We start from the raw sequence: 27,313 nt of genomic DNA, 5'->3' as shown, positions 1-27,313 counted from the left end.
AGAGGGTCAGAACCTGACAGTTAATGGGAAATATTAAGAAATACAAAGGATTTTAAGACTTCTGGAGGTCACTGCTCCTGAATTACTCCTATGTTTAATATATTGTAAGATGTTAACGGTTTGCCTTTACCTCCTCTTTACACCCACCTGTACTTAGGGATAACATTCATTTTACATTCATTCCAGATTTTTCTTATCATGTTCCCACACACCTTCCTTTACTGTGGACAACTCTGCAAACTCTACCTGCTGAAAGTAAATTCACACCATTTATTGCTGGTTGAGCTAAACTGGATGTAGTCCATGATGAAAAGATTACTCTTATAACAAATAAACATGGCAAAGTAAAAAATATTATTAATTATATTATGGATAAAGTAGCATGCATGAAATGTAATTATTAAATAACTATATGAAGCTGAAGGAAGTAACAGAACAAAGACATCTGTAAAATGATGGAGTGTGTGTGTGTGTGTGTGTGTGTGTGTGTGTGTGTGTGTGTGTGTGTGTGTGTGTGTGTGTGTGTGTGTGTGTGTGTGTGTGTAATGAGTCAGGAGTTGCAGGGTGAGGTGAGGCCTGTCAGTGTGGAGGATGAGTGATTACAGTGGACATTAATCCTGGAGGTGGATTAGCAGGTGGTATTAGGAGAAGTGGGGGTGCAGCACAATGCCACCTGTGAAGCGTCACTGTAATGTGGAGCAGCAACTCGCTCTCAGGACCTCACCTCCATCTGCTTCACCTCAGAAACACATCCCTCTGGATGTGCAGCAGTAACACATGCACCTTAAATCTGCGGCTTGTTGTTGTTGTAACATAAGGTCAAGCTCAGTCCCACATCCTCTGGTTTGAAGTCCTCATTTTATCACTTTCACAGCAGCAGTGAAGAACATTCTTTTCAGTAGGACACTGAGCAAATGTCAAGTATTATAATATATTATAATATCACTTATTGGTGTAGTGTAAGACTCTTCTAAAAGTTATTATAAAAGTGTGTGAGACAATTACAAGGCTTTCAGACATTGAGTTACTAATGAAGAAACTCACTCATCTTCAGCAGCTTTATCCTCATAAGAGTCTATCTCAGCTGCCCTTTGGATGAGAGGTGGAGCACACATATAGAGAATTTAAGAAGCCAGAACCACGAGAGAACCCATTCGGACATTGGTAGAACAGGAAAGACATTTGAGCGATTCTGGAATTGAGCCCAGGTGCTCAGTAATGTTTACTCGACCAGTAATGCGTGGCCCTGCTGAAGAAATGTGTTGTATTTTAGATGCATCAGTTGATCAATTCGGGATTAGTTTCAGGTGAATGAATCATATATAAGGTTATTTATTCACATCATAGATTTGTATAAATGAATGTGTATAAATACAATGCATTAATGAAGGACATAAATGTGAAAAAATAAACAAAATCAAATTTGAGAACAAGTTGTAGAAGTGGCGGTTGGAGTAACGCATTTTAACCGCTAGATGGCAGCCGTGTCCTCATAGTGTGTTGAATCTGTCATCAATTTATGGCATGAAGTAGAAAATCCGCGCGCTGCATTTTTGAACCTCGGCAAGCCGAAAACGTGTGAAGTTACAAGTCAAAAGCAGCTAATATCAGGGGAAGTGACAATGTTATAACAGAAATTAAGTTAATTACGTCACAGTGAAACGCAATAGGAATTAATCAACACTAAGGTATTTTTATTGATCCCTTTTCACTCGAGCAGAAAAGTAAAATTAAACCATTATTTAAAAAAAGAAAACAAACAAGATTTTTTATTTTTTATTTTAGATAATTGTTAGCCAACAAAAAATAGTCGCCTCGCTGCGTCGCTCATGATCCATGAAATCAAAACATCCGATAAACCCAAACGCACCATCCCCTTACCCGGATGTTTTGATCTTTCACTTTATGTCTTCAAACATGATCGCCAGTGCTGCCTCGGTTATTACATACAGTGTTGGCAGCGCGTAGCTCAGACCAACCTTAATCACTCGTCTGTCCTCTGTCAGGTTCATGGCGGCTCCTTCCAGAGTTGGACCACAGCCTCGGCCTCTGAAAGCACACGCCTGTCCTCTCGTCTGAACAGCCGCTTCCTCGTCTTCTTCTGCAGGATGCTCCGGGAGTCGTATCCCTTCGTGGAGGACAGCTTCAGCCGCTTCCCGTCGCAGAGCAACATCTACGGGCTGTGTCAGGCCGGGGAGCAGGAGCTGCTGGCGGCCACTCTCAAAGGGAAGGTGGTGTGTTTCCGCTACCAGGAGCTGCAGCAGAAAACCCGGCCTGTGGCCAAAGAGGTCCAGTTCACCTACATACCAGGTACCGACGGCTAAATGGATCATTTCCGTTCTTGAAGATTGTGCTGCAGCACGTTGTTCTTGTTCTTTGTGCAGTTGATGCAGAGATTGTGTCAATCGATGCCTTCAACAAGTCTCCTCCCAATAAAGGCCTGGTGGTGGGCATCACCTTCATCAAGGTATGTATTAGAATAAAACTCAGTAGAAATCATGTACACACTAGTTCTGGTGTTGAAATGCTTCCTGTCACGGACTCCTCCAGGACTCTGGTGACAAAGCCACTCCATTCCTCAACATCTACTGCGACTATGAGCCTGGCTCAGAGTTCAACCTGGACTCTATTGCGCGTGAGTTTCCAGATGTGCATAGCTGTCACTTTAACAGATGTTTCCCGCGCTGATATGAGCCTCTCTTCCCTACAGAAAGCTGTTTGAATCTGGAGCTGCAGTTCACGCCCTTCCAGCTGTACCACGCAGAGTGAGTCAGAGTTCCTACGGGAGCCCAGGAGAGACAAAACGCTAATCACTGGCATGTAGAGAGTTTGAAGTAGTTACAGTAATTAGTCAAGGTTCCAAGTGAGTTTAATGTATTCATAATACTCTGAGTTTAGTATTTTATGCTTAAATTAAGTGATAACTGCTGACATCCATGTCCCTCTTAAGAGTGCAGTTTGACGAGGGAGGCAGTGAGACCGTGTTTCTGCTGAGTGGCCACGACCAGAGGATTCACCTCTACAAGGAGGTCAGATCACAAATTTGATCCTTTCCTTTCTTTATATTTAAGAAGTAGAATTGCTTTGACACCAGACAAGCGACATGGAAAACTACAAAAGATGCATTCATTATTTATTTAGGCCTGAGAGTTGACTCATGACTCCTTACTGTTCAACTGAAGATTAATGAAGAAAAGTGGCCGCATGAAGCCCTTACTTATAAGAGATTAAATTTAAGTAATAAGCATTATTTATAATTCAGACATCAGCACATTATTCAACCTGACTCTTGTGTTACCAACAGAACGCTTCCCTCCACCAGTTTGAGGAGCAGCCGGTGGAGAGACTCTTTCCTGAACTGCAGCAGCTGCCCAGCAAGTTAGTCTTTGAAACAACGTCAACCTCTGGCTTAACACATTGAGTTTATTTTTGATTTAAACAATTTTTTTTCCAGTAACCTTGACAAAAAAATATAAATTTTCATTACAAATTGAAACTATTCCAAACGGGGTGAGCAGCGAAGGTAAGAGTTTCAAGGATTCTTGGGCAATACCACAAAACAACGAGAGTAAAGACAGCAGACATAGGAGATCACTAATGTAGAAATTGTGTCTGTCAGTGAAGAAACAACATCCTGTAACCTAACGTGTGACTGGTGTGTCCACACAGTGTGCTGTGGTTGGACATGCTGAGCATCGCCGGGGGCCGGCGCCTCTCAGCATTCGGCTGTCAGAATGGCTGCGTTGGACTGGCTTTGGTGACGCAGACTGGGCGAGGTGAGTGGAGCCAACAGCAACAGCACCCCCCCTCTGTCACATTCTTCATGCTGAGTCTGGATACTTGGTCCTTTGATCCATTTTACAGAGAGCTATTCTTAAAATGACATGAGGCCACTGGACTCACAGATAAATATGTTAAAGTTGTTTTTGGCTTCACTGAAGCAGGAGGTTAATTAACAGGTCTATAGATATGATAATTTCAGCTGCAACATTTCACACTTATCACTCATCTGCAGAGGTGGCTGCAGGTTCTTATCATTCTTTGTCCAGTAATTAACAACAGAAACACTATCACTATCTGTCTATTTTATCCTGTACTTACCTGTGCTTTGTTGTTTTGAATCAGAGGTGCTGCAGAGCTGGCGGGTGCAGTTTGACAGTCCCATCTCCACAGTTCTGCTGTTCCCTCTGACGAGCCATTGCAGTGGGGAGAAAAGTATGTTGCTGCTCGGCTGTCTGCTGCTTCTTTTTCACTTTGTTCATTTAAAATGTGCAGTGAATCTCAACAATAGCTCTTTGCTTTTTTCAGAGGAGGCAACGGAAGGCTACAACCTCCTGGTGACCAGCACTATTGAGATGGCGGTTGTTTACAGGTCACACGTGTGTTAGACTTTCTTGGTTGCTTTTAAGGTGATGCCAAGCAGTGTTTTTATTTGTGTGTCCTTGCTGTTTCAGAGACGTCCAGGATTGTGGTTTGTCTCGCTCCATGTGCCTCCCAGAGAGCGACCAGTGGGACGCAGTGCTGTGTGCTCTCGTCATTGACCTGGACTTTGATGGGCAGAAGGAGGTGCTGTTGGGAACGTATGGACAGGTCAGACCAATAAAGCTGCATTTGTATGTAACACATGAATATATCTGTGTGTTAGGGGTCAAAGTGCACCACAATGCCTGTGTTCATCATCATGTTTAGCATCTGTTTTCTTAAATATTTACAAGTCAACAATGACAGATGTGACCAAACTTTCATAATGTGGTGGGGTTCAGTGTTACCTGTTTTTCTATGCAGGAACTTCTGTGTTATAAATTCCAAGCAGCAGGCAGCGGCTTAGGCAGCCAGATCGAGCTGCAGTGGAGGCGGAGCTTCAAGAGTCCCGTGCTGTCAGTCATCTATTTAGACCTGACTGGAGATGGTTTGAGGGAGCTGGCTGTACTTACACTAAAGGGACTGCACATCTTACAGGTTTGCAAGAATCAATGAGCCTCTTCTGAGAGGAGGCTCTTCTGCTTCAGTGGTGTGCGTGTCACACATTATTATTAACGTTAATACATTATTAATGTTAGATTTAAAATTGTATTTAGGCTGTGGAAGGAAAATACAAGTATCCGGGAAATTACACCATCTAGTGGCCACCAGCAGACATTTCAGGAGAAGTGGTAGAAGTGTACAAGAGTGTTTCTTACTTGTGACTCTGAAGTATAATAAAACTGCTGATTCATTTTAAAAGTGTTAGATATAGCTGATGTTTTCCCGATAGACAAATCCAGCTGTCTCTTACATCCGACTTACATACTGTGCATTTATCTCACCCTTCTCTATCTTTGCAGCATAGTCTTACTGTATCTGCTGATTTGGTTCTGGAGAGGCTCCTCCAGAGGGTTTCAGCACTGACGGCTGTCTTGGAGTTGGAGACAGACAAAGCTCAGGACGCGGAGGAGAAAGACGCTCCAGCTCAAAAACAAGAGTTTTCAGCTCAGGGTTCATCAGATTAAGGAGCGCTGTGTACTTGGTTTGTTTGCTTATACAGAGCTGCTCATGTGTTAGAGGATGAGCTTTAACATGGTGGCATACAGCAGATACAGGTATTAAACGGCACATCGCACACTATTGGTTTTTGTTTGGTTGATTTGTGTTCTTCTTTGCGTGCTTGGTTTCAATGAATGTGTCGCTTCCTGGATGTTTTATTTAGTCACTCTTACATATATATATATATATATATATGGACATACAATTCTATACAAGCTTTTTCAGCATTTTAGATTAGTTTCATTGTTAAAACAGTTGCTGATTTTATTTCAATTAGTATTCAGTTGATTGAATGTCGACGTTTCAGACCTGTATTGCTCTATTATTTAGTTATGAATAATAATAATAATAAAGGTGAACTCGAGACCAGACTGCTGTTACATAATCATAAAGGTCCTATCCTTTACCTGAAGTGAACTATTTTAAGACCGAGGAAGGAAAAGAATTAAAGAAGAGGAAGTAAACAAATCCAAACTAAACGTAGGTTTCGGGTAAAGTTTAAAAATATTATAGAGCACCAAATATTTTATTGGCAGTGGAACGAGCAACGCAGTGACTCTTCCTCGTCTTTCGGCCGGTCAGCGGCACTGTGGTCCTCTCAAACTATAATACTCCCGTTTCATTACAAAGGCAACAATAACAACAGCTGCACTTATCTCACATAAGACTTAAAAAAACGGCGAGATGACGACTTGAGGAGCTGCTTCTTCCCCGTCGACGCTGTTGCGCTTGTTTTAATGGCTGATCCTCTCGCACCGTTTCACGCGAAGGCGCGAGGCTGTTTTTGCGCGTCAACAATAAAGAGCACGCTGCCGGAGAGACGCGGTCGACGAGCACACTTCACTCAATTGGATTTTATATTTAGCTCCGTGCGCGACGCGGCAGAAGAGGAGACCCCCGATCCCGGTGCTGTCTGACATTTCAATCCTGTTCACATCGTTTCGACTCCTGCAAAACTTGTCGTTTATTTCAGCGTGCGCGTGGATCGGGCTATGTGGTGGTGAGGGGGGGGGCGCTATTTTTTCTACAGCTCCGGGGCCACAGGATGATGATGGCCGGTGGTGGCGGAGCAGCCATGGACCATAACGGGATATACTCCAACCCCAGCCTCCACAGCCTGCAGCCCCACATGGAGGCGGACGGCGCGGACTCCCGCAAACGGCCGCTGGACGCGCCGGCGGAGGAGGCAGGCTGCACCAAGCGCACCAACACCGGAGGTAAGACGTAGACAGGAACCAGCTCATCCACGGTCAACCTAAACCGAGACGCACGCTTGTGTAACGGCGGCAAACGCCGCCTTCGGTATCATTTCGCTGCAGTACATGCCGCGCAGAAGGGACTTGGGCCGAACATTATGGCTCCGTAACGTGCTGCACCTGTGCACTTGGCACCTTGGAGCCGTTACTTCATAGACCACAGGCTGCCAGACTCACCCTGGGGAGTGAGGGCTCTCCAGCTCCGAACCCGTCACCTCCTGCTGCACATCTGGAGGAACTCTAGCAGAAAAGCAGGGGAGTGTTTCACTACAAATGAGAAGAGTTGCAACAATGTGCATTGAGCAGCGATGCTGTTGTGCTCATTTGTGCCCGAGCCTGAAAAGGCCTGAGCGCAGAGGTGCTGGGACGCTGACGTTCCCCTGGGATCCCTGCACCTGTAAAGACCAACACGAATGTGTGGGCAACAGAACTAGAGTCGTACTAAACCACGAGAGGCAAAGAGCCTAGAGACACAAGGTTTTGAAACCTGACCTGCACATCTGTGATGTAGTATTTTAGACTGGTGAGATTTAAGTTGTGTGTAAAATCTGAGTTGATGAGAATTATACAAGTCACCACTTACAGCTCAGACTCCTTTTGATGTTGATGCAGCAGTGAGGCCTGTGGCTTGTTTCCAGCTGCTCTACGTCTTATTTCATTCTATGATTGCTGTGACGTGTTGCGCTCATGGGGACCACTTATTTAAAAACCTCATATTAATTAGATGCCCCGAGAGAATAAGCAATTTCTTCACCATATGTTAACATATTGTCATCTAAATATATCTATCTAAATATCCTCTACCAGCATGAGTGACTTTGTGCTGCACTGCTATTTCAGAGCCTTGTGCTACAAGATAGTGTTTAGAGCACATTCAGCCCCGTTCTGCTCTTAGAGCTGCTAGAACCAGTGTGGAACATGTCACAGGGTGTTCCTGCTTCAAGCGGACCTCACTGTGATCGTCCGTGTCAGATACGAAGGTGCTGCGAAGATTTACTCACACGTCCAGTGTTTTACTGCTCGGCTGTCACTTCTGTAATAGCCTCGCACGCCGTTCTCACAGCGTGACTCCGTTTTATTAGGGCGTCTTGGTCTGACTCTCCAGAGCTGCACAGTTATCGCTGCTGTGGTGGGAAGGACAATATTGTGAGATGAATATGTGCAGCGCCATCTAAAGTCTGTGTTTTTAAAGGCGCAAGTGTTTCCAATTGCCCATGTTGCTGCTGACAAGATCATAACTGCAGTGTGCAGAACACCTGCTCACCGAATCCTGAGAAAGCGTGAGGGAATCCCATTCGGAAACATTTACATTTGCTCATAAGAATAAGTATATTGCAATTTATAACTACAGCATTGTATAGAAGGGCCTTAGCACACACACACACACACACACACACACACACACACACACACACACACTGCATATGCCATAGTTTCTGCTAAATCTATCTATACAGTATATCTATATATATGCATATATGGGCGTCACTTATAATATACAGGGTATATCTTATGATATATTACAGGCTTTATATGAGTGTATCATTGAAAAATAGAGAGGAAACACACATTTCCATGGTATGCACATATGTTTCCTATATCTTGTCAGCTTGTGCCTGTGTTTGGTGTTTAAGAATCACTCCCCAGCTCACAGCATCCACATGCATTAAGTGGAACACGGCACACCCACCGTAGCAGCGGCAGACAGAGCGATAATCCTTCGCCAACCCTTTGACTGCGGCTGATATTGATCAGGTTATTCTTGCCGAACTGATCATTAACGTGACTGGCAGCTACAACAAAGAGACGAGAGCTTGTGCTCTTTCAAAGCCCAGCCACTCATTATGCATTAAGAGCTGGAGACACTGAATGGGGGGAAATTACTCTTCTTTTTATCAGCGTTGCCCTCTCTCTTCATAATGAACGTCTTTCATTTATTTCTCCTTCTAATTACCCCACACTCTGAGCCCATGTTGCTGGCAAGCCTGCGCCTTCCAAAAGGTTATGTGGCCGAGGGATTAGGTATGATCCTGTAATGTTGCTAATGGAAAGGCTGGCACAGAATTGTGAGTGGGCTTTATTTATTTATTTTATTTGATTATTATTATTATTTTTATTCTTGGTGGGAAGGACACAGGTGCCCTTGCAGAGTGATGTGACGTGAGCGGACTGCGAATTTGCCAGGTGGCAGCGAAAGAGAGAGCGATAGAAATGAAGACAGAGCAAAGCGGAGAGGAAAGGAGAGAGAGAGAAACCGTGAGAGGGAGTGGAGTCTACAGGGAGGCTGTGTCTATATACTAAAGCATCGCACAGTGAATGAAACTGGGAGAATTTTCTGGAAAGCATTTGTTCCAAAACCAAGTTTGCCTCAGTGTTGGGGTTTCATTTGGAGACGAACGTAATCAGCAGCCAGAGAAAATAATGAGTTCCTTTTAAGTGTTTTTCTGAAAAGAACCATACATGATGATGCCCCCCAGCGACCCACCCTCCCCTTGTCCTCACACAGATACTACCACGCGTGCGTAGCGGGCTTTACACGCATTCAGTCACTTAAGATACCTCTAGGTGTAAGATTTATAGGCGTAGTGATTGGCTTCATCACCCCCCTCCACCATTCTGCGGCACTGCCATTTGCAATGGTTGATGAGCCCCTCCGCCCTCTCAAACATGGCCGTCTAAGGGATTGGGGGTGGGGGAAAGGAGGAAAAGAGGGTGGGTGGCGTAAGGCACGCTGCCTCGGATCACTCCCCCGCCACCTCCTCCATCATCTGCCTATGTTATCCATACACCTCTTCAGACAGTGCTGAAGGTCACTCTGCACGCGTCGCCCATTCACCGCTCCCTCCGCTACTTCACCTTGGTCACTTTCCACCAGAAAAAAGTGAGTGAATGCGCTGCCATACTTTATAGTGCTGCGTCAAAAGAGGCGGAGTAGGGGAGAAAATTCAATTTTTTTGGGCCCGGCATTGGGAGGTGGGAACGTGACGCACTGGAGGCAGGAGGCCACCCATTGGCCGGGCGAGGCGTCAGTCCTGCGCGGTGCTGCAGACGGACAGGCTACTCGATGAATATGGATGAGAGCAGTGAAAAGGGTGATGCGGCAGGGAAGACCCCCCCCTTCAAACCAATGCAGGCTTGAACAATGCGTGCCGTCTTTCACTGAAAACACTGAGAGCCTGCATTAGCATTTTCTCAGACAATTGAGGCTCTGGCCAGCTGCAGGCATGGCGCGGATGCTGCTGCGGTGAAATTTCCTTTTCTGCACCCACCGATGAAATAGACCTCGGCGAAAAAGGTCGTCTGGCCGCATTCCTCAACACCACAATCGCACCTATGCCTAGGCTAATGTTCAGATCCACTTTAGAGATTGTGCCCCGGCATTGATGGCGTTCTGACAGAGGACTTGAGAAGAAGCAGATCTCAGAATGGGTAAGCCTCAAACTCTTTTCCTTTGACTTGTTGAATTTATCCGTTACGTTTGGCTACATGCGATTTTACACACCTCGCTCCCGTTTTCCGTTATGGTTCATTTTTGTTCTGACATCCTCGTCGCCTGTCAGTAGCAGCTTAGTCTATTAGAATGCAGAATGGGTACTTGGAGGGGTAGTGAGAAGGAGGGAGGACGGTCACAAGGCATTTCCTTCTGACCCACCCCCCTTGAGTGACTTAACTAAACACATTTGGCTCAGCATAAGTGTCTCTCTTCCAAGCAATGCTTCCAGTATTGGAGGCAGGGGTTTGAACTAATACCCCACTGGCTTGGCTTCCCAATATGCCCCACTGCTCCCGTTCCCTGGCGGATTGCAGCAACAGATTGCCATGTTTACTCTACCACATGACGCCATTAAAACCTGTTACTGTGATCTCAGACACTGGGACCGAATTAATTATTGAGTAATGACAGCAAACGTGGCTGCGAAGGCAACGGAGGGAATCTTGGTGGCTCCCTGCCCTGCTGGCTGTACTCTGGTTGAAGATGAGCACAAAGTTACGCAGTGGGTTTGGGCTTGTCTGTCAACAACAGGTCTCTGGATGTTTGGATCCATGCGATTGGAATAATGTCAATCACATCAATTTGCTGGGCTACGGTATCACATACCTTGTGATGGGCGCGAGGACTGAAAAGCTTTGTGGCACCCGTCATGCTTGATCTTTATTTTTTCACCAAGGTCATTTTACTGTTGTTCGTTGTGAGAAAAGCAGAGCTGACTGCACTGAAGCATGAAAACCCAAATATCAGACAATGCCCGAAGACGATTGGAGTGGCTTGTGTGATCTCTGCGTAAAGGTTCGCCTTTACATCCTTTGTCGGAGAATTCTCTGGCATATTGGCCAACAGCTGAGACATTTACCAGCTTTCACTTGAGTAAATGTGCGTTCGTATCAGGTGTTACTATCATTTAGAGTGGTCCCGTCACGCACAGGAGATTGATCTAAATGAAAGTGAAAATCTCTTAATCATCACGTCATTGTCTGTGTTTGTCAGAGCCATTGGTTCTGTGTCTGAATGGAACATGAGGGGCATGTTAATGCAATAAGAGGAAGAGCTGACATGTTGCCTGTGAAATTTCTTAATGTCACAGTGCCATGTTCGCTCACATCTGCGTCTAATGAGCGCCAAGGCAACAGGTTGCCCTCAGTGCAAAGGCGATCCATCTACATCTACCTGTCAGTCCTCCCCATCGTCTGAGTCAGTCTTATCCTCTACCAAATCTAGGATGCCCAGACCCGTGGACAGAACAAACCCCCCACACCCCCCTCCCGCCGGCTCGGGCATCCGCAGTGGCAAACGTGCCTCGGATTCTCGAAAACGAATTAGAAATCCGTTCGTACGGAGATGGACAGTGCCTTTTCACATCTCTGCCCGCTCCAGTGACGTCACCCTCGAGGCAGCTGAAAAGGAACGAACATGACGTCACCGCACTGAAATCAGCGACTGTTTGTATCAGCGCTTCAGGAGAAGTACACACCTGTACCCGGGGTTCAGCAAAACGTCTCTGGTGTAATATTTAGAATTCGTGGGGGGAATCACAGCGCCTCCATCTCTATAAATATAATATTTTTAATACTTGTTGGCAGGTTCTTTGATTATATTCAGGTCCAAGCTCAATATGTGGTTGATTGCTTCAGTAGATTAGTGCACTCAATGTGATCAGGGTTTTCTTGGACAGATACTTCAGGCACTTTGCCTCTGATTAATTCTTAATTAGCATTTTGGAGAAAAGGAGCGTTGCTAACTGAATGTGAGCAACGTGCTCGGCTGCAGATACTTCAAGCTGACGAGCTGTCAGTCACCGACTCGCTCACAAGCCACCGTGAGCCGCAGAAGCCCCTTCCAAAATGGAGGAGATTTAGACCAACTTGGCAACAGACCTGCTGAACAAATCTGTGGGACTGGTTCCCATATGTTCTCCTCGCGTCTGTTAATTGCGGAGGATCATGCTGTATTGGCATCTGTGAACTGCGTGGATAATGATTTAATGTGTTGGGAATTCTTTATTGGGGTGACTTTGTTTTTTAATAAACATTTCACGGTCAGTGAACAGGTAATCCTGTGTTCCAGTGTGGCACCGGATGTGGCTTTGTATTTAGTCAGAGGTTGCTAAAACTCCTTGAAAACAGTTAAAATTAGACCTCTGCAAACTGGAAAGGAGGTCATCATTTAGTCCACAAGAAATCTGGGACAGGACACAGAACATGTCACCCATCTCTAATAAAACATGAGAGCCCTGAACACAGGAAAGAACACAACTGCTTTCACAGACAACAGATTATATTATATACTTTATTATATTTAAATAACTTTAATGGGGCCATAAATGGAACCACCCGCCCTGCTGTTAGTGGACCCGTTACTAACTGAGGCTACTAACTGAGACGTACCCAAAGTGTGTATTTCCTGTGTGAAATTCTGAATGTTCAGGGCATCTGAGGTCTAGATACCAGTGCTGAGTTACTCTATGAGATGTGACCCTTTCTCACTCTGTGTGTCTCTCCCCCAGAGGAGGGCGAGTACTTCCTGAAGGTGCTGATCCCCAGCTATGCAGCCGGCTCTATAATTGGCAAGGGTGGACAGACCATCGTGCAACTGCAGAAAGAGACGGGTGCCACCATTAAGCTGTCCAAATCCAAAGACTTCTACCCAGGTAAGAATGAACGCCCTGTAATTATAACATAACAGCTTAGATGTATGTCACTACCTCTAAAGTTGTGATGCTTTAAAGAAAGAAGGCATCTGATATGTCCTACTCATTAAGCATCTCATAAATAAGTGCAGTTCATTTTAGTCACACAGGCGGTGACACTTTTCTGGAAGGGATGGCGCAGGGACGCCATTTTATTCCAACAATAAGTGTCTGAAGTAAGATGCAGAGGATTCGTAATTGTACACTGGAAGTCTTAATTGTCTCCGAGAGGTTCGTTCCCAAATGGCAGGAGACGGATGGTTGCGCAGCAATAGATTTCCTCGATCGCACGTGGAGGTCAGAGCCCAGCCGTTTCATCCCCTAAACACAAAAGCTGGAGTTGAAGAGGAGTCTGCGTGTTTGTCCTTCATGCCTCAGAGGAGGCTTCAACCTGCGGAAGAGCAGGTGCTGAGCATCCCTCCTTCCATTAGGTCCAGATGTTCTATGATAACCAATGTAGGCATGATTCCAGAGCAGAAGTATTCTCTTCACCGTGAACATATTAGTGCGGCATTAACATGGCGTAGGTCCTTATTTCTATGACTCACAGCCTATTCTCTAATAGCCCTTCATCATAATATTATTGCATGTGTCTTGTGACCTGCATAGTAGTAGTAGTAGTAGTAGTAGTAGTAGTAGTAGTAATAGTAGTAGTAGTAGTCAAGATGTTCTAGAAAACATTTGTATACTTCCACTCATGCCTGAAAATACCCAACAAATGAGAAGTGTTAGATGTCTTTATTTCACTCTCTGGATTATGAATGCGCCACAACGTTCTCGTCAACACAATGAGTGAGATGAGGAGTTCAGGGAGCCGGCGCTGGCTCTACTTTGACTGGGACTTTGACGTTGGTTGAGTTTTACATAAAGCAAACCTAGTGACGTTAGTTAGAATCGTATAAAGGGAAATAACTGACTCTGGCCTCATTCAGAGGTTCTAGTGTGTTTTCCTTCAGTACTGATTCAGGTGTGATGTGGACTAACAAGCTGACACCATTACACACATACACGCCCTATTCTCTCATCCTGCAGCAGCCTGAACACACTCAGGCTCCAGCACATTTCCACACCAGAGAAATCGGGGGACAGCAAACGATGCAGCCATTTTCCCTTTGGCGTCTCAGCCTGAGGCTCCGGCCACCTCGCAGCTCCCATCGGCCAGCGCAGGGCATGAAGCCGTGAATTCAAAGGTCTTGATGGTGACTGTGCGAGCAGGCCTTGCTGTGGTGGACTAAGATAGATGAGCGTAGATAGTGAAGGGCGTGGATGATGCATGATTGTGTGTGAGTGAGGGGACAGGGGGCAAGCCCAGAAATAGCCTGTTTCAATCTCTCTCTGTGGACATGACCCCTCTCCCAGCTGTACTCGAGCTGCTCCAACACACGCCAAGTTTCCTCTTTCCTCCTCCCGCTCTCTCTTTCTCTCAGTTTTGGTTCCTGGTACTTGCGAGACTTCAGGCCAAATATATGACATCATTCTTCTCCTAAAATTTACTCTGCATGCTTGTCTCCAAACACACTGGTGCTGACTTTTTATATTGTTTAGCTTGACCCTGTGAACGTTGCCTAGCTGAATTACTCCAGCTCCATAAATGCGGCATGCTATGCATTCACCCACTCATACAGTGTCTTCAGCACATACTGTATACACACACCTCCTCACACCTACTTACACACATCCACATATTTGGAGCCGTGGGAGTTCACGATTAGGACACATACTTAGAAACAAAGCTTCAAATCCTTTGCTTTGTGCAGCTGGATTCCAGCCAAAGTCATGTATTGAGTTACTTTGCACAGCACAAATAGATGAGCTTGTTGTGATGTCATAGAAACACTGGGAGTATGTTTTCCATTGCCTATCATTAAACTTTCAATCTCAACATGAGACCTCACATTGGAAAGTACCACAGTCCCATAAAGTCTGCAGTGAGTTACAGTATTACAAGAAGTAGAAGGAACAACATCAAAGGTTCATCTGCACGATGTGCAGTAACATCTGTGTCATGTCATGCCAGTAGAGGATCACTTCTGTCTAGGATGTCATAAGCATGGCATGTTTACCTGTTGGTGTGACAGCTGTAATATTCTCAAGTACACCCAGATGAAATTTTTTTGGGCACAACAAATTTCATGATTCTGTTCTAGGGATGGATTTAGCTGAACTCCATAATGTGAGTCTGTTCTACTGTATGTGCTGAAGCTTACATTGTGTTAGAGACCAAAAAAACACGCTTCTGTGTTTGACCCTCCTGCAAGCACACATGGCATCAATCAAACAGCTGCTGCACCTTTTTGTGATTGGACAAGGTCCATTGGAAATTGAAATGTTGAAAATTGAAAATGTGCAAAGCTTCACTCAGCCAGTGAAAAGGTTGAGGATCTCTGACAGTGGTGGTTCTAGAGAGGAAGCAAATTTAACAATGATAGTGTGATGATGTCGCCTGGAAGCAGTATTACATACTACAGTACACATATGATACAATAAAGCAAGCAGTTAAGTCCTAGTTTATGGTGATAGTGAACTGTTTTGACAGGGAATAATTAAATATCATCTGACATGTTATATACATATAGAAATATACTCCTTTAGTCAAATGACTGGACACACTTCTGTCCAATTCATTCCAGTCTCTCAAACACATCCATTGCAAAACTCTTCCATAACCCAGAGGTGTGTTGGGGTCACTGTCCTATTGAAGAACAAATGATGGTCTGAGTGCATATCGGTGCAGAGGACAGTCTACAGACTGACTGACCTGAAGGGGCTCTCTCTTGTTTCTTTGAATAATATAGATTTGTACAGTAGTTGTAGTTGCAGTAATATGACTATTGACTCTAGAGTCACCCTGATGGTCTAAAGCACATCAAGAAGACAAGTGTCATGAATGAACTGAAAAGACAGTGTTTGTTTGGGAAACCATGGTTGTTATCAGTACATGACCATAAAACACGTGCTTTGCTTGCCATCAATAATTGTGACTGACCTTGAAACCCTCAAAGTCACGTCCAGTCTTTTTTGTGTTAACGCTATTAGTTTTGAGGCATCTTTTTGTGCTGTACATCTTAGGTCTGGATACGTCATTCAGGAGCATTGTAGTGCACAGGCTTGTTTATTCTCCCATAAATCAGATCTATTGTTCACATCCAGCTACTTTACAACTTTTCTATCAGCCTACATTACATGATGCTATCTCCACCCAGCCTCCTATCACGCTTCTGCCTTTATTTACTAGAGCTAATTAGAAGCAGCTACATGTACCAAACCAGTCTGTAATTTAATGGCCTATTACCCCAAATCCCCACATGCCATGGAAAGACTACAATAAGGATGTTGTGCTTCGTGCCTTCCTTTAAATAGAGCAACAGTGATAGTTATGGAACGTCTGGTCGTGATGTGGTGTTATGTAAATGTTTCCGCAGATTCACCAGATATAAATGGCACAGTGAAAGATCCCCGCATTTAAAATGAGTGTTTACATTTTGGAATAGCACGCCATATGGCAGCAACATGACGCAGCTCTCTGGGAATTCCAAGAGAAACATTCCAGTCAATTTGTAGTGTAAGTAATTGCTTGAAAAATGTGCTTTTCCTGTACATGAATTATTGGAATAATCACAGGTTGTAATTTATGCATGACGTGTTAACACTGTGAAGAAATCAGTGTTTGGACAGAGAAATGAATGTAACAAGAGAGAAGCATTGAATAACTTTTATCTCTTTTACTTCATAATTGAGATGAAAGAGCCGAGAGTCATTGGTCTCTCAAGAAAAGCTCGGGGCGTGTGCTCCCTGGGGCGCTGACACATTTCTCTCCTCTCCTGCAAACGAGAGGACAAGCCAATTTATGCATTACATTTATTTAAATGAAAACAGGTGAGGAATGAGAATTTAAAACTCACATTTCCGTGCCCTAGTTTGTTGTCGTCGTGGTCACATGCGCTGGGGCCTGCATCGCTGCGTCCGGCTTATGGCCATCTGTCCTATTGACCTGGGAGCCGTGCTGTCGCTTGCTGTAGAATGCAGAGGTATTTAACTTTGGTACAGTAGAATAGTAAAGGATGCCTTCTGAGACGTACTGCTTCACTCAACATGATCTACAGCATGACCTAATTAATCTGAGTAGTCCAAGCAAGCGGTGATGATTTGATCAAATCATCACTTACTGTTTATCTTTTTTATTTGTTAGGAATTGCTGCCTCTGTTGCACATCATCAACCACAGTGGTTATGTGGTGGTGGGAATATTCTGCCAGTCCTCTGACTCTACCACTTGAAGGATAACAGGAAGATACAACACTATGTGCTCAATGAACTCTTTACAGCCGGTTTGTTTGTCTTTCAGTAGAGTTTACAGTTACATTTATTATGGTTACATTCATCTTTTGACAGAAATAGTTGCAGGTCAAATACATTTTTCCATCTGAATCCATTTTACCTCCATCTGATAAGTTTGAACTGAGCTAGTACACTGAGCACACACGTTTAAACATGGAAATACTAATGATGAATTAAAGTGCCACTGCTTAAACAACACATTTCACCACTGGGAATTTGTGATGTTCAGATTTGTCTTGTAAAATAAGCCTGTAAAACTGGGAATCAGAGCAAAAAACTGTGAAACACCAAGACAGTGAGGTTGATACATAGAGTGTTTTACAAATCTTGCGAGCAAGTATAAAGGACTCCCTGTTGCATCACCTGTTTCTGCGGCTCGACCCCTTTGCCATGGCAACGGAATGCCAGTTGGACCGGTCAAATGTGGGTGTAGAGAAAGGCCCAGAGCAGGAACAAGCAAGTGTTTGGTCTGGATGGAGGACCAGCTCGGGAGTGCAGCGCTGAAAGAGTTACATCACTGAAAAGCAGTCCTCCCCCCTGCGGTTCTCCAACCAAGCGCGGTTCTTTCTTTTGGCTTTTTCTCTGTTAATTGTCTAAACGGGAGAAGCGAGAAATAGCTTAGTAATTGTGTCCCTTTGTAAAATGTCAAGGAACGTGTTTTATTGCCAAGATGTCCTTGTATAAATGTGGGTTTCAGTCCGGCCCCCTGCAAATCCCTCATATCTGCTCGCCAAGTATCCACTCAGATTACATGAGAGTAACCGACCGCTTGTGTGTCCTCTCATTGCAGGAACAACAGAACGCGTCTGTCTGATACAGGGTACGGTCGAAGCCCTCAATGGTGTCCACAATTTCATTGCGGAGAAGGTTCGTGAGATGCCCCAGAGTGCCCAGAAACCCGAACCCGTCAGCATACTACAGCCACAGACCACCGTCAACCCTGACCGTGTCAAACAGGTAAGAGGCTTGTGTGTGGACAGGAACAGGCCACTTCCTGGATACTTTGCTTGTTAGTTGTGAGCCTCATTTGTTCTCTGGTTGTGACCCACAGTCTGGTAGGGTCAGGAAAATGTGAGGGTATGTGGTTATTTTTACCTACAGTCTTTCATAGCTAGACAGAGCCATGTGGCAGCTGCAGCCTAAACCCCTGGGATTAACAAATTGCTGAGTAAAGCGGGAGATGGTGTAGTTCTCTGACTCAGTGAGAGATGTCTCTCTTTCTGTTGACCATTTCTGCCTTTACACCTGCAGCCATTTCTTCTTACGCCTCTTTGTTTCTCTCCAGGCCAAATTGATTGTGCCCAATAGCACAGCTGGGCTGATCATTGGCAAGGGTGGCGCCACAGTCAAAGCAGTGATGGAGCAGTCAGGGGCTTGGGTGCAGCTCTCACAGAAGCCAGAGGGCATCAACCTGCAGGAGCGCGTTGTGACCATTAGTGGGGAACCTGAGCAGAACCGCAAGGCTGTGGAAATCATAGTGCAGAAGATCCAGGAGGACCCTCAGAGCAGCAGCTGCCTCAACATCAGCTATTCCAACGTATCAGGCCCAGTGGCCAACTCCAACCCCACCGGCTCCCCCTACGCCAACACGGCCGAGGTGCTGCCCAACGCAGCCGCGGCAGCTGCCACTGCCTCCAGTCTTCTAGGGCAGGCCGGTCTGACAGGGATGGGCGCCTTCCCTGCTGCTATGTCCAGCTTCTCCGGCAATGATCTGCTGGCCATCACCTCGGCTCTCAACACACTGGCCAGTTATGGCTACAACACCAACACCCTCGGCCTGGGCCTCAACCCTGCAGCTGCTTCTGGGGTTCTCGCTGCAGTAGCAGCTAGTGCCAACCCAGCTGCTGCTGCTGCTGCTAACCTGCTAGCCTCCTATGCTAGTGATGCCTCCAGCAGTGCGGGCCACCCTGCTACAGGCCTCGGCGGCTTCTCCTTGGGTTCTCTAGCAGCTGCTACAGGAGCTTCCAATGGTTATCTAAATGCTTCATCCCCACTGATGGCCTCCTCCCTCTTGGCAACAGAAAAGCTGGCGGATGGCGCGAAGGACGTGGTTGAGATAGCTGTTCCCGAGAATCTGGTGGGTGCCATTTTGGGGAAAGGAGGGAAGACGCTGGTAGAGTACCAGGAGCTAACAGGAGCCCGCATCCAGATCTCCAAAAAGGGAGAGTTCATTCCTGGTACTCGGAACCGTAAAGTTACCATAACAGGGTCGCCAGCCGCTACGCAAGCAGCGCAGTATCTGATCAGCCAGCGGATCACCTACGAGCAGGGCGTGCGTGCCACCAACCCACAAAAGGTGGGCTAAAGGGAAAATGAAGAAGAAAAAAGGAAAGGATGAAGAAGACAGCGATAGAAGGGAAACGAGAGGGTCACGACGAAGAGAAAAACGAAATGTCCAAATATCTGTTCAATATTTCAGTATCAAACGAGAGAATCACAAAGGAGGAGGTGGGGGAGACAACCAAGATAAGTGTGTGTGATATGTGAATGTGTTTTTAGGACTGACGTCCTGATGTTTTATAAAAAGTTTGTGTCGAGTCCTTTTGATGATGGTGATCACAGTAAGCTGAACTGGTCCACTGCCAAGCTGCAGATTCAACAGTGTGGCCGCAGGGTTTCACTCTCCTCCAAAACCTCATAGCTGTTTTACTTTCTTTCTTTCTTTCTTTCTTTCTTTCTTTCTTTCTTTCTTTCTTTCTTTCTTTCTTTCTTTCTTTCTTTCTTTCTTTCTTTCTTTCTTTCTTTCTTTCTTTCTTTCTTTCTTTCTTTCTTTCTTTCTTTTTTTCCTTTTGTTGTTGGGTTGATTTTTATCTCAGTTGCAAACCTCAGCTCCCAGTGACAAGAGCTGTTTTACAAACCTTGCTCATCGTGGAGCAGAGGTCATGTGACACTGAGGTCATCTCAGTCAGAAATTGAGCAACCTGAGTATCATTTCTTTAAAGAAATCACACTGTATCTATTTTGCCATGTTTTGGATTCTGGCTCACACCATAGTTAAACTCTCTAAATTTGGGTATTTTATTCTTTCATCCTTTATTTATTGATATGGTCTCATTCAAACACAAATAGATTATTTAAACCTGTGAACACAGGTTGATATGAATGTAAAAACAATATTAGCCTATTGCTATTTTTTATTTACAGGGATCAAAACTATTGTGTTGCAGTGAAAGAAATGTAACTCAAACCCAGTCTGAACTTCACTTTTGCTGTCTGCAAGGATAGTTCAGGGGTTGAATAATCAATGTGAGAGGATAGAGGAGACACACAGGAATGTATAATATATTTTACATGAACACACATGGATGACGCTCCCACAAATGCACAAACACTGAAACATTTTGCATATTCAAATAGACAGAAAAATGTTTCGTTAAAGCCGTTCTTGGTGCTATAGGATTAGGTTTCTCTTCTTTTAAAATCGGAATCTCTCGGGCGACTAATTGCTTTACATGATTTAAAACGTATGGATTTGTCATCCAGACATTCGTAGCCCATTGGATCTGACTCAGCCTTTCACCCAGTGAGGATCCAAAAACAATCGATGTTAACGTTTTATTATGAGACGTAAACCCAGTCTTAACATATGAAAATCATCTATACCCTTAATGCAGGTCTTTTTATTTTTAATTGGCCATACTTTGAATTTTACCGAACATTCTATTATTGCCTTATTCACACTTGTAACTTCCTATAATTACGTTTGAAGCTCAGACTACCTTGAAGCAGTGTCTAACCAGTTCAGTTCACAAAGGGAACAAAGCACTACAAAAGCATTTTGATAAGAAAAGCTGTATGAACCAATATCTGTGACCGTACAAACTTATTGCCTTTACATTAAGGGTACCAAATATCCAAGAGACGTACACTAATGAAAGGGAAGTAAACTGACACTTGAAACAAAGGTGTGGACTCACCTTTTTTTCTGTGAGCCGTCCTTCCCAATTTGCATCGCGACCATAAATAAAAAAATAAATCCAGGCAGCCTGTTATCGTTTCCAACACACGTTAATGCTCACTAACTGAATGAAGCGCGTAATAAAACGTAACTAATGTTTCGGCATCGTTGTCTTTTATGGGCAATTGTTTGTCTAATGCAGGGAGGCCGATTGTCTAAAAGCACTCTGAGATTACCTTGGCTTCCTTCTGTGCTGCTATCCATAGTGTTCATCCTGAGTACACTGAGTCTCTGAAGACTGCACTGTGAGACATTAAGAACAAAATGTAAAGTGTGTTTGTCCCAGCATTGGGATGTGAGTATATTTTAAATGTGCACATTTATGTCACATACACGAGACCGACCAATCATAACAGAAGGGTTTTTTTCCACAAGAGCATTTATACTCCAGCGTCTTGTGACGTTTCTGTTTACCAGTATCACTGCACTGCACTTCAATTAGCGGACGTTTTCTGATCAGCGAGACACAAGTTACTCTCACAAGGCTTTCTTGCACTGCATTCTCCCGTCTCGAAAGGCATCTTTCGATTGTCCCCGTCACGCCTAGTTTTGTGAATACAGGCCTGTGAGCGGTGGTGCTGAGGAGGTTCCAAGAAAATCAGAATCATTCTCAATTTGAAATTTGATTTCTTTTTCTTCTTTATTTTGAAAAAATGAATGAAAAGTTTTATTTTTCATTTTCATACTTCACGTTTGAAAGTTGAAACAGCTTTTCACTTTGTCTGGAAGGCTTTGCAGTCATCCACATAAGTACAATCTGGCCACTATTGAAACCATAGCATGAGATGACCTATTACTGCCCAGTGTTTTAGCATATAATAAGATACAAGCACAAAACAAGGGGGTGTTCTATCAATGCAACTGGACTGCTTGACTGCAGGGAGCTCTCCTCCAAAGCTCTCTGATCAATACTTTGTGCCAAATACTATTTCTCTCTGCCCCTCATTAACTTTTCCTCTTTCTCTCAACATTTTATTCCCCTGCATCTCGCTCTTCTGAAACTTATTCCCGTGTCCTGATCCCCTGTCTGTACTTCTTCCTACACTGTGCTCTCTCTCTCCCCCTCTTTCTCCTTCCTCCTGTCTTGTCTTCTCATGGGCGGTGTGTCGGGTGTGCTGCTGGTGGGAGTTATGCACTATAGGTCAAAAGGGTGTGAAAACGTTTTTTCCTAGGATGTAGAGTTCACAAACTGCACAGAAAACACCTGCCTCCAAACTGTGACACCCACAACCAGCAACGTTAGCTCTAACATCCAACTCCCTCTATATGAAGAACAAGTAGGATGTAGAAAGGTTTACATCGGGAATGGTTGCCTTTAAAGGAAGAGGAAGTGATGTTGTTTTTTTCCAAAACAAGGCAAATCTTTGCTGAGTAAATATTCATATGTCGGCTGGACTAACTGAGCTCGAAATTCAGCCACTAAACAAAGCATAGTAAGGACAGAACGCATAAGATAGCGAGAGGAAGGTGGGAACTTGTTTGTGACCTCAAGCTGAAACAATGACATCCTTTATGCATATCCTCTTATCTGAAAATGACTAGAATTCATTTCTGTGGAATACAATATGTCATGTCATATGATCTATATGTACTTTATTGTAGCTATTCTAGTTTGTAGTCCAAATGCAGTCCAGCGTTGTCGATACAATGTGAACTATGTTATATTTGTGTGGATGATGAGAGTGCCAACTAAGCCTGATTAAGATTAGCTTCGCGATTTGTTTGTGCATTACGATGACTCATCATTGACCGGTGGTGTCCATATTTCTGTCATTGATGATTTAGTTTGACAGTAAGAAAATGTAAAGAATATTGGAAGCAATATAGTAGCATGTTGTCCTGTTTTGTGTTTTATGTCTGTTGTATGAACCTTTGAAATTACTAAGATTTTGAATGAATAGGTTTACATGTACTTTTTGTAAGTTATGAAAATGCTGCTATTTGATAAGTAAACTATACAAAATATTTTAGTGGAAAAGATGTCTGGTCTGTTGATTAGAAACATGCTCCGAAAGACTGGAGCATAAAACGGGGTGTATAGAATACTATACAGTACTGGTAAGGTAGTAAAAGTAATAATAGACTTCATAGTACAACCTGTGCCAAACTAGACCTCTGCAGCTTCTGAAATTGTAGATGTGCGATCAAATGTTAGATATCAATAACTTGTTTAGAAGTGCTGATCAAGTGCCAATCAAACACTGTCTTTTAAGTTAAGAAAAGATAATCAAATACATTACTTAAGAAAACAAAGGACAAAGACCTTTTTGTGCATTGTTTTATCCCATAGGTACATAGAGTAAGAGTTAAAGATTGTGACTTTTATGGATCCATGTTGTTTTACACTCCATGCATCCCTTGTGTGTTTGTTTGACCTGTGGCTTCAGTACTGCTGTGTTTTCTCACAAATGTCTCTATAGGCCAGCATGGACTAAGCATAACATGTTATAAGCATTCATAACATAGCCATTAACAATCAAAAATGTGTTTGTGGAGTTAGGTGTTATCTTTTTGCACGTCTTCTATTTGCATGGTATCAAAAAGTTAATTATGGAGGATAAAAAAAAGTGTTACAAATATCTGCGAGGCATCTCGCAAACATTCAAAGACATGAACACTGCATGCAGTCAAATGTAAAGCACTTGAGTTTATTCGCCTCATGTTATGAAAAAAAAGTTGTTTTATTGTTTTTTATGTTGTGAGTTGGGAGGAAGCTCATTATTGTCATGTTGGCCCAAAAAAGACACACACACACACACACACACACACACACACACACACACACACACACACACACACACACACACACACACACACACACACACACACACACACACACACAAATAAAATTCTCATCACTCATCTCTACATGATCAGAGAAGACATTTCGATTCTTAGGTGCAATGACAAGTACTAAAATGTGAAAACAAGCAAACGTGAAAATGTTATTCAGTGCATTGGCTCCTTGTGTTTTACTTTTGTTTAACTATATCAGTCATGCATTTGTTTTACAAGCAAGATGAACCTCATGTAACCTGTCCCATAGTTTACTTTAAAATCCCAGATCTAATCTATGAATGTACCCATTTGCTTTGTTTTATTTTGAAATTTTCTTTTGTAACACTTCCGGTGAATGTTATTGGTCTTTAGTGTAAATTCAGGGCAGGAATGTCAAATACATGTAGAGTTAATATCTATATCAATAACAGATTTCAGCTATAGTCAGGTAGGCCTTGCACGGCCGTGCTCATCAACCCGATTATGTTTTTAACACAACTTCCGATTCGCTGTCAACATTATCTTGTTTGTTTGGTGTTGCATAAATGCACTTTACTGATCAGTGGGTCATACTTGGTGTGAAATGAAATGAAGAAAACTGTGTTGGCTTTCAACGCTTGATTTGAATTCAGTTTTTCTTGCCACTGTTTGCTGTTGCTCTTTTGTTGACTTTTTATTTATTTATTCCCTGATCCTGTTGGTTCTCATGAATGATGGAAAAGGACTGGAGTCTCAGACAAAACAGTAGCACCTGTTGTCCCTTCACATTCCCTTCAGAGAAGATTTGCCTATGTAACCAACTAACCAGGAGCGATCTGTGTTTGCTTTAAGTGACATATTAGACAATGCTGTTTGTTTCTCTAGGTATTGACAAGGACTAGGGTGAAGGCACTGAGGGATGTGAGCTCAAGGTCTGGCTGATGGATCAGTCAGATCTGAGAGACATAATTGGCACCAGCAAAAAGAAGATGGCCTCTCTCCCCCTCTAGAAAGGAAGGAAATCGCAGGGGGAACATATTAGACTGTGACAAGGTTTGAGTCTCACGCTTTTCCGTTACAAGCCCTCGGTTTGCATCCAAACGAACTACAGTATCATTCCAAAAGTGCTCATGTTTGTTTTGAGCTGTCTGAACATTCGCCCACCCTTTCCACAAGAAGGTGGGGACTGAAGGCCGATCACTCCTCTCTTAAAACCTGTTCTACCTGAGTCTCGCTCTTTTGGCCCATTCACCATATCACGGTTTGTGTTTCACCTGCTACCGTGTCCGCCCTTTAAGCAGATTAAGGTGTTCCCGAAACCCTTTTGTCTGAGAAGATATGGGATTCTTGCCAACCCAGACATGAGGCCTTTTTTTCTTTTCTATATCTTTTTGTCTTTGACCCTCTGAACCCTCCTTGGACACAGTTACCCGTCTCCATCCCACCAGAACTCATCTACCTGTATTTGTTGGATTTTCACCACTTCTGCTGTCAAACTCTGTGAGACTGTTTCGTGGTTACCTGGACAATTCTGCAGGGTTGAACGCTTGCTTCAGTGTGAACTAAAGAAAGCATGCCAGTACCTTGCAAACATTTTCATGTCATTGTATATTTTCTTTTTCGAGGTTTACTTGATTTAACCTCTTCTTCTCTTCTTCTAAAAAATGGACTGACAGCATAAGATCATCTATTCCACTTGAAGCAAAGTGATGTTATGTTGATTGGGTGCATCTCCTATGCGAATCCCGACAGTGGTTCTGTCTTTCATTTGTGACAAGGAGAATCTGTGAAAGTCCACAGTGTTAACTACCTAAAGGGCTTTCTAGGACAGCATTTATATGTCTTTCGAACTAACAACCAAGTCCTCTGAATGCGTTTCAAAATTCTTTGTGTGCCATTTTAGGAAAAACTATGAAAGCTTTTTATGGCAAATATTTGTCAGCAAGAGTGCCAAATAATTCCATACTGAGCCAAAAGGCAAGCCAGCCTACATGACTAAATGTTAGATCATGGGAATGGTTACATCCCATTTCCTCTCCCCTTGAAAAACATCTCCCTTAATTGTACAATGTTTGAGCTCGTTTTCCATTCTCGTTATGCTGCCAGTCTGTTTTCTGCTTTTGTCAGAGGAACATCTCAGAAGCAGTATATTTTCTAAATGATACACTGTTGATTAAAAAAAAGACAACAGCTACTATGGTGAAGGATTGGGAGGATTTTCACAGTGTCATTGTTTTTCTTATTGGTTAATTTGAACATTATTCATTAATAGATTTAACAGTAATGACTATTTAATGTAACTGTAGTACTGTGTTTGTAAAAGAAATTCAGTGAGTTGTGTTTTATGACTCGTGGACTACCAGTGAAGTCAGCATTTCAGTGTTAATAATTGAATTGTTTTTTAAAGATTATTTTTGCGACGGCAACAAAGAGTCATTATAAATGTTCATTTTAACATCACTTGTCTTTTGTTGCTTTTGTTCTCTGACTTTGTCCCTCTGAATCGAAGGCTGAGTGCTCCTAAAAATGTACACACTGCGCTAACAGTAATGTTAACTAGTGAATGGGAGCAAAAACTAAATGGGGACCAGGCGCTACATTTGCATGAACACAGCTCACATCATCCTGTGCAGAAATTAGACCTATTTATTTTTACATAATTTGATGATTAAGGAACTTATTAATACTACATTTAGTTCTTACTATATAGCTTTTCTAAACAAGAACAGTTTGGAGTAAAATTAAACTATTGTGAGTTTTGAAGGCTATTTAGCTTACTAGCTCACCCTCACAGACACAATGTTCAGGGGTGGAGCTACCTGATAAGTTACCTGACCTGACTACACAACTGACTGGAAGCATGGAAAGCATCCACACTCATCCTGAGAGTAGATGAGCAAGAGTAGCTCATGGCAGGTATGATTTGGCAATAAACAAATCAAAGTCAGCAAATGTGCTAATAGTTCGTGGATCTTTAATGTCGTCATAGCATTGGTTAATTAGCATGAAACACAACATTTCGCGATTTCACCTCCACATTTACTGTAGCTACAGCAGACTATATAACGATCATATAACTGACCGTGGGAGGCAAACCTCACCGACATGGAGAGAACATGCAGGGTGTTCATCTCTCTGGTCCTTCTGGATGTGACCAGATTAAAATCAGGATCAACTCAAGAGTTAAGATACTGAACTGAACTATGCCTGAGCTATGAGGGATTATACAAAATCATGATTAGTCCTGGAATTTTCCTGTAGTGGTGGACACACCTCTGACAGAGCAGAGTGTCACAG

The 27,313-nt window shown here is 43.5% G+C and overlaps 2 protein-coding genes and 1 long non-coding RNA gene across 4 annotated transcripts; 2 read left to right on the top strand and 1 right to left on the bottom strand.

Annotated features, from left to right (window-relative positions):
- Nucleotides 1-1,829: 1,829 nt before the first annotated feature.
- Nucleotides 1,830-5,604, top strand: kptn (kaptin (actin binding protein)). Its single transcript, XM_029173256.2, has 12 exons — nt 1,830-2,310; nt 2,385-2,467; nt 2,551-2,635; nt 2,711-2,765; nt 2,951-3,029; nt 3,305-3,378; nt 3,670-3,776; nt 4,126-4,215; nt 4,309-4,372; nt 4,455-4,590; nt 4,786-4,959; nt 5,325-5,604. The coding sequence occupies exons 1-12, from the start codon at nt 1,830-1,832 to the stop codon at nt 5,487-5,489; spliced, it is 1,593 nt and encodes a 530-aa protein (XP_029029089.1). The 3' UTR covers nt 5,490-5,604.
- Nucleotides 5,605-6,276: 672 nt separating this feature from the next.
- On the top strand, nt 6,277-26,476 carry nova1 (NOVA alternative splicing regulator 1). 2 transcript variants are annotated; one of them, XM_029173257.3, is made up of 4 exons: nt 6,277-6,740; nt 12,782-12,925; nt 18,092-18,258; nt 18,587-26,476. In XM_029173257.3, exons 1-4 carry the CDS (start codon nt 6,569-6,571, stop codon nt 19,604-19,606), a joined length of 1,503 nt encoding a protein of 500 aa, XP_029029090.1. In that variant the 5' UTR covers nt 6,277-6,568; the 3' UTR covers nt 19,607-26,476. The 2 variants fall into 2 exon arrangements, with proteins under 2 accessions (XP_029029090.1, XP_029029091.1); XM_029173258.3 differs by lacking the exon at nt 6,277-6,740 and adding an exon at nt 9,534-10,208.
- On the bottom strand, nt 16,662-18,095 carry LOC129605128 (uncharacterized). Its single transcript, XR_008696672.1, has 3 exons — nt 17,665-18,095; nt 16,867-16,977; nt 16,662-16,785 (listed from the first exon to the last, which is right to left on the bottom strand). It is a non-coding gene; the product is annotated as an uncharacterized LOC129605128 (long non-coding RNA).
- Nucleotides 26,477-27,313: the final 837 nt, after the last annotated feature.

Source organism: Betta splendens, chromosome 14 (assembly GCF_900634795.4).
Source record: "Betta splendens chromosome 14, fBetSpl5.4, whole genome shotgun sequence".
NCBI classification, from domain to species: Eukaryota; Metazoa; Chordata; class Actinopteri; order Anabantiformes; family Osphronemidae; genus Betta; species Betta splendens.
Note: the sequence above shows the minus strand (reverse complement) of the source record. Positions and strands in the feature narration are given on the sequence as shown.